We start from the raw sequence: 6,527 nt of genomic DNA, 5'->3' as shown, positions 1-6,527 counted from the left end.
TGTCATTTTAGTGTCCATACTTGTGATGACACCTAACACCAACTAACCGAGGCATTTGCATAGGAGCTGACCCTGTATTTTCCTGTAACAAAATGTCCAAATGCACTTGTTAAGGAACAAAAAGGCTTTTAATTTTTAGAAGGCACATTAGTCCAGTACACAGTAGACTCATTCTTTGAAAATCTTAATAAATATTAACTGTCATTTTTTGATTCACAGTTTCACAATATATCAGCATAAAGCAACTGAAATAAGCATAAATTACATTTCAATTTCACAAAAATTATCATGAGTCAAATCTTAAAGTGTGCTGAAAGTCATACAAAATTCATAGAACAGTAGTACAAGATATTTATAGAAACATTAACAAATGGTTAATACAGTAGTTCAAAACACACACAGTTTCCTTTTATATTGAAGATCAACAATCTTTTTCCAGTGCTATATAACATGGCGCTTTTTTAATTTGGTCTGTTCGGAGTTAGTCATGCAGCTCTTAAGGAAATCAAGACATTGTGTACAATAATCTTCGGGGAAGTCACGGAACAGGCTCACATGGGCCGGGGTGGCAAAGTCGAAACTCTGGATAGACAGCTGCTTCCCCCGGAGCACCCTGACCATCCGCTCCACATCAGTGTGCCGGATCACCTGGTCGGCACGAGAATACAGGTAGAGCTGAGGCCAAGGAGCCGGCCGGTCCATCATGGCATCATAGTGGTCCTTGTGGAAGAACTTGGTCACGGGGTACAGGACAACCCTAAGGAGGAATACCGTCATGGCAAACAGGGTCATGAGAAGGTAGCGCAGAAACACGTTAATGTGGGATCCCAGGGTGGTTCTGAGTGCCCGCAGTGCCCCCGTCACATTGCCACTACCTGGGGCACTGTCTACCACGGTCCCAAGTACACAGAGAGTGCTAAACTGCTGTTCCCTCTGTAAGTACTCCACCATGTACCTATACAGCATGAACCCCCCATTACTAAACACGTGGAAGAAGATGGGGTTGTTCTCCACATCATAATCAGACAGTGTCTCTAGCAGCTTCAAAGCAGTATGCCTCAGTTCCTTGTAACCAAATGACTCCGAGATGAAAACTGTCTTCAAAGGGGCTGTATAGCGGAGAGTTATACATCCCTGCAAAAAGGTGGAACAAAAAAAAGATGGGTTAACATCAGTCTATATAAAGATTTACGGTATTGTAATTACTAAATAGTTAACATTAGAGGCTACTATATTACACAATGCAGTTAATGTAATGTGCCTCCACAATAATGTTACCTGTTGTGTGTAAATCGAGCTGTATTTACGAAGGTGTTTATCTCTGCAACCAGCCCATCCCAGCAGTATCACAACTGGTTCCTTTAATCCACGCCAGTGCCTCTCTGAGACAAAGATCAGATCAGATTAGATCAATGTCAGATACAAAGAAACATTGTGTGGAAAAGTGACTGGTACGTAGGCTATTTACACTATAAACACCTGGATTCACATTGTTTGGCAAACTCATTCTCATTCACTCATACAGAAAAAAAGCATTGGCTACTATTTTCATGATACAAATTATATCCAACATTACCTAATATCACACCATGCGAAAAACACTATAATGAAATAACCACCAGCAGCTAATGTTGCACGTTGTACCGATACTAGAAAGGTACTGCGGTACCCTCACGTTAAAAACTTACATTTTTAGTATCGATACTTCATTTAAAAAGTGCGCAATCAGAGCGCACTCACAGTTCCGCTCCCTGTCAGGCTGCCTGCATGCATTGACTGAGTGGGCGGGGCTGCTAGCTCTCTCACACGCAGCAGGCAGCCCTCACTAACAGACAGCAGGGGAAACATGGCCTCAAGTTCAGGAGCTCTTGCTGACTATCCTCAGCTTGTTGATAAAAAAAATGCCAGAAGAGAAATCTTCGCAGATAGTAAAGGAAAGCCCACCTACACACAGAGACCCGTCTGCAAAAAAATGTTTTAAAGCGACTCAGACAAACCGAGGCAACACGTCTAATATGGTAAAGCACCTCTCAGGCAGACACCCCAAACTTTTCAAAGAGTTCAAATAACAACTGGTTAGCAAATGTGATTGCAAACATGAACACCCCCAAGCACACCCATATACTGCCTAACACGAGTAGCCTAAGCCTAGTTTAGTGACAAGCAATTTTCCCCATCACAGAATTTTGACGATGCATAGGACAATAATCATAATGCAGTGTGGTTAACGAAACCACATTTTTCACACTAGTAATGTTTACTGCCCTAATAGGAAAATTATGCATTTAAACTTCCATCAGTACGGGTTGTGTTTATCGTTGCAGAAGGCCCTTTTTTAAAGGATAAGTTAACTGAAGGCATATCAAATGGCCCTTTTGCATGTAGCCTCGTTTAAGATGTTGATCTGGCATTCAATTTGGCTGCAAGAACGTAGCCAAATTCATTGTCAAACTTAAACTGTAATTTACAATTTCACTAATGTGGTCAAAATGCACACAATACTGCACCAAATGAAACACAATTAATGCAATAGGCTACATGCTGGTGGAGCCTGAGGGTGAATCTTGAGCTGGTAAAAAGGGAACCATACAGGAGGTTGTATGTATTACTATTATAGATATAAATATGCCAGTATCGTATCGTATTTATGGTATCGTATCGTATTTGTGGTGTCGTATCGTAAGTATCGGGTATCATGATATGTATGGCAGTATTCAAAGTCATAATTTTGGTATTGTGACAACACTACCAGCAGCTGCATCCTATTCGATAATATGACCGTAAAGGTTGACTTTCGTTGTTCGTTGGGACTATGCCAGAAAAATGGAGACAATAACATATGGATCTCAATGGAGAGCTACACCTCCACGGCCATCTAGTTAGCCATGCTAATAAGGTAACACTACCTAGCCAGCAGATTCAGTTGTCACTGAAATGTAGCTGGCTGGTTAGCTAGCGAGCCATCTACCATTACATTACCGTTCAGGTAACTTGCTAACAAGCTAACTGCAACGGGTTGTAACCATTGTGCTCACCTGAAATCAATACCTCTGGAAAAACTATGTTGTAGTCAATGTCATCCTCTCCCATATTGGACTCTTTAGCTATCACAGATCACTCTGTGCCATTTATCGCCACTGGACGCGTTTCACTACTCGTTGTTCTTTAAAATGACAAAGGCCAGTCTGCCCAGTGCATGAGTAACAATTCAGGTCCGACAAGAGGCAGCGAAAGATGTTCAAGTCAGTTCCGGTTGAATTGAGTTGAATTGCAATTAGAAACTTCAAATATTATTTGAATTTCAGAGCCAGTAACTGTTTTCACTAAAAAGCCCTAATTATCTGTCTCTTTGGTTAATTCTAGTAACATCGTGTGACACAACTACATTTCTTTTAACAAATTGATGAAGGGTTGTCTTTTTGTCTTGCCAACTTGAACTTCACATGATTTAACCAGAGTACAAATTTCACTGACATTCCCTTAAATTCACCATCCAACCCTTATATTTTCCTTGTATCTATGCAGAAATATTTAAAAGATTAGGTTATTCAATGAAAAAAAAAAGTAAAAAAGAAGAAAAATGTCAGAATTGTGGATGTGTTAATAATTCACCGGAGCACTGAATTGTTGCAACTTGTTTATTAGAATAGAGGATTCATATGCATTTTAAAATGTATCACTTACACAAAATTCAGAAAGCCTTCCTTAGCCTGCTAGGAATGGAATAAATTACTATACAAAATAAAGCTTTCAAACATTTAAAACCCATGCTTCAGTGGTAATAGAAGGGTAAATACAGTGCTAACTTGGCATTCAACCACAGCTTAACAGACTGTCAATAGCAGGAGTAAGTAAGCAAGAAGCAAGTGACAACTGAGGTGGCAGGTGTATGACTGCTGACAAAAACAGCAGCAACGGACAAAAGCAATGGAAAGAAACTTGTTTTAATAAAATATTCTTTCAGCAAAGTAGGCTTATGTTCACCACACCATCAAATTCATATCTCTATGTAATGGATCATGTAATATCAAATGAAAAACAAAATACAAAAAAAGTGCCTAAATTACACTTTTGCCTTTTGTCACACATTTATTCACCAGAAAGCAGGAAAGCTTTGCCATCACACACAGTGGAACTATCTAGACCATCTGTCACGCCAGCTGCAGCCACACTCATGTTGTTGACTCTATCAGTTACCATGGCTTTCTGCCCCAAGGCTGTGTCAGTACCCAGCTGCTGTGGCAGGACCGCTGTATCGGAGGTGATCTCTGTGGAAATGCGCCGGGCAGCGGGGAGGGAGCTGACGCTAGAGACATCCGCTTCGCTCTCCGTCCAGCAAGAGTCGGTGTCGGAGGCCGAGGAGAGGCGGGTCTTTCCCCAGCGTCCACTGGCCCCGGCCGTGGGACCCACCCCCAGAGAGCACTGGCTGCTGAGGGTGGGTCGGCGCGCGGAGAAGCCACTGCTGGAGCTGAAGGACGAGCGGATGTCCTTCTCTCCCACACACAGGATCATGCGGAGCACTGGGATATGACGGGCAATGGCAGCACGGTACTTGGGGTGCGTGATGGCATAAATGATGGGGTTGTGGATAGCTGAGGCTTTGGCAATCACCGCGGGCACAGAGTTCATGTAGGGGGTGAGAAGGTGGGAGTAACCTGCTGTGGCTGTTAGGGCGACCACGGAGTAGGGTGACCAAGAGATGACAAAGAGCAGGATGACCAGCAGAGCCACCTTGGCCATCCTCCATTCACTCTGCATGCGCTCAAAGACTTTGTGTGATTGGCCACAGTTTATCTCCCTCATTTCCTTCCCAGCAATTCTGATTGCACGGAAAATGGCCAAGTAGCAGCCACCTATGATGCCCAGAGGAATAAAGAAGACAAACGTGAAGAGGAGGATGGTATAGGCTCGCACAGAGTTGGTGAAGGTCATATAGTCCCAGGAGCAGGAGGTTTGAAGACCCTCAGGGACGTATGCACTCCAGCCAAAAAAGGGAGGCAAACTCCAGCCGAGGGAATAAAGCCACACGACAGCCAGCAAAATACTGACACGCTTGCGACTGACCTGGCCTAGGAAAACCAGTGGCTGAGTTATGGCTAGGCAGCGGTCCGCGGCAATAGCAGTCAAAGTCATCATGGAACAGATGCCAAAGAGGGCTCCGCAGAAAGCATACAGCTCACAGGCACGCTCACCAAACACCCAGCGCCGGTGCATGCTGGCGATGAAGAACACAGGCGACTGCGTCAGAGACATGAGGAGGTCGGCTACGGCCAGGTTCACCACAAACATGTTCCCCGGAGTCCTTAGGCTTCGGCTCCGGCAGAACACGTAGATGACCAGCGAGTTCCCCAACGCCCCTGTGATGCCCACCAACAGGATGACCGTGCCAATGATGTAGTGAGCGTGGTCTGGGACATCCACCGTGGGGAAAGGGTTGTTCGTCTCCTCAGGGTGGCTGTGTGTTGGCCCATGGTGAGGCACGTGGTGTATTTTGGAGCTCCTGGCAGCTAGAGACTCCATGAAGGCGCTAGTGCAGTTGTGGTCCCCATGGCTACAAAGAGGGCCTCTCCTGGCAGGGTGATAGTTCATGGCACAACCGTTTGGCTATACAAGGGCAGTTGCCAAAACCGAGAAAATAGAGAGAGAGTGAGAATTCCTTTTGTTCTACTTCAATTATATAGAAATAAAATGTAGGAACTTTTGCATCCCTTGCCACACTCACACTCCAGTGTGTCCTCTGGAAGTCTGCAAGCCACTGACCTCTGCATCAGCTCTATATATACTGATCAATGTCAGTCCAGGAGAGTATCGACTGTGCCTGCATCTGGTCTTGTTTACTCCTTTGGGCACTGGCGGATAGATGGTCTCAGTGACGCTGGTCATTTCATAATAGTGTCATTGACTTACAAAGAGGTCCACCAGTCCAGCAAAATATTTTACTGACCCAGTTTCTACACAGGTCTATAATTTCACAAATAACACCTACACACAAAAGGACACTCACTATATGCCTCGGGTCAGTAGAACAATTATAGGACATAACAGCGTTATGGATTTTATAAAGACCATTAAATGGTGTAAATGTTAGTAATTCGTTTCCCTGTTGCAATAACATTAGACACAGAGAGGCCAGACAATCCATTGATAAGAGAAGCACATTTTGTTCCAAAAAATGTGGGAAATGGAGCATCAGAAATGCTGCAATGGGCAAAATCAATTGGGCAGTGTGTGAAAATGTGGAGCAGGTTATTTGTTCCAATAGAGGCTGATTAGTGACGCCGGTACTGGGAATTGCTCACTGACCTGGACGCTAACTCTGCACTTCCTCACCTACAGGAGTCACACACAGTCTGCACAACACAAAAATCGCCATGCTTTAACCTAATTTTGTGACTGAAAGCTCACTAACAATGAATGCATCCTCACACTCGGAGTTGTTCAGAAGTGACAATAGATATCAATACGCTCTACTGCTGATACCGTCGTGCCATTTATTGTGGTACAAATACCTGCGTAAAATATATCTT

General features: G+C 44.0%; 2 protein-coding genes across 2 annotated transcripts; both read right to left on the bottom strand.

Moving 5' to 3' along the window:
- Positions 1-285: 285 nt before the first annotated feature.
- Positions 286-3,155, bottom strand: tmem53 (transmembrane protein 53). The gene is made up of 3 exons (XM_080836680.1): positions 3,036-3,155; positions 1,279-1,382; positions 286-1,134 (listed from the first exon to the last, which is right to left on the bottom strand). The coding sequence occupies exons 1-3, from the start codon at positions 3,088-3,090 to the stop codon at positions 442-444; spliced, it is 852 nt and encodes a 283-aa protein (XP_080692806.1). The 5' UTR covers positions 3,091-3,155; the 3' UTR covers positions 286-441.
- Positions 3,156-4,089: 934 nt separating this feature from the next.
- Positions 4,090-5,589, bottom strand: opn4.1 (opsin 4.1; the record flags this gene model as incomplete). The annotated part of the gene is made up of 1 exon (XM_080837647.1): positions 4,090-5,589. The coding sequence occupies one exon, from the start codon at positions 5,587-5,589 to the stop codon at positions 4,090-4,092; it is 1,500 nt and encodes a 499-aa protein (XP_080693773.1).
- Between the last annotated feature and the right edge of the window lie 938 nt (positions 5,590-6,527).

Source organism: Sprattus sprattus (assembly GCF_963457725.1).
Source record: "Sprattus sprattus genome assembly, chromosome: 4".
Classification (NCBI taxonomy): domain Eukaryota; kingdom Metazoa; phylum Chordata; class Actinopteri; order Clupeiformes; family Clupeidae; genus Sprattus; species Sprattus sprattus.
Note: the sequence above shows the minus strand (reverse complement) of the source record. Positions and strands in the feature narration are given on the sequence as shown.

What these genes read in the sequence shown, in the direction of transcription:
- tmem53 (XM_080836680.1), bottom strand. Translation starts at nt 3,090, where the DNA reads ATGGGAGAGGATGACATTGACTACAACATAGTTTTTCCAGAGGTATTG. An exon ending in TCCAGAGGTATTGATTTCAG is followed by an intron (nt 1,383 to 3,035) that starts GTGAGCACAATG and finishes TCTTTGTCTCAG; the next exon opens with AGAGGCACTGGCGTGGATTA. An exon ending in GCTCGATTTACACACAACAG is followed by an intron (nt 1,135 to 1,278) that starts GTAACATTATTG and finishes ACCTTTTTGCAG; the next exon opens with GGATGTATAACTCTCCGCTA.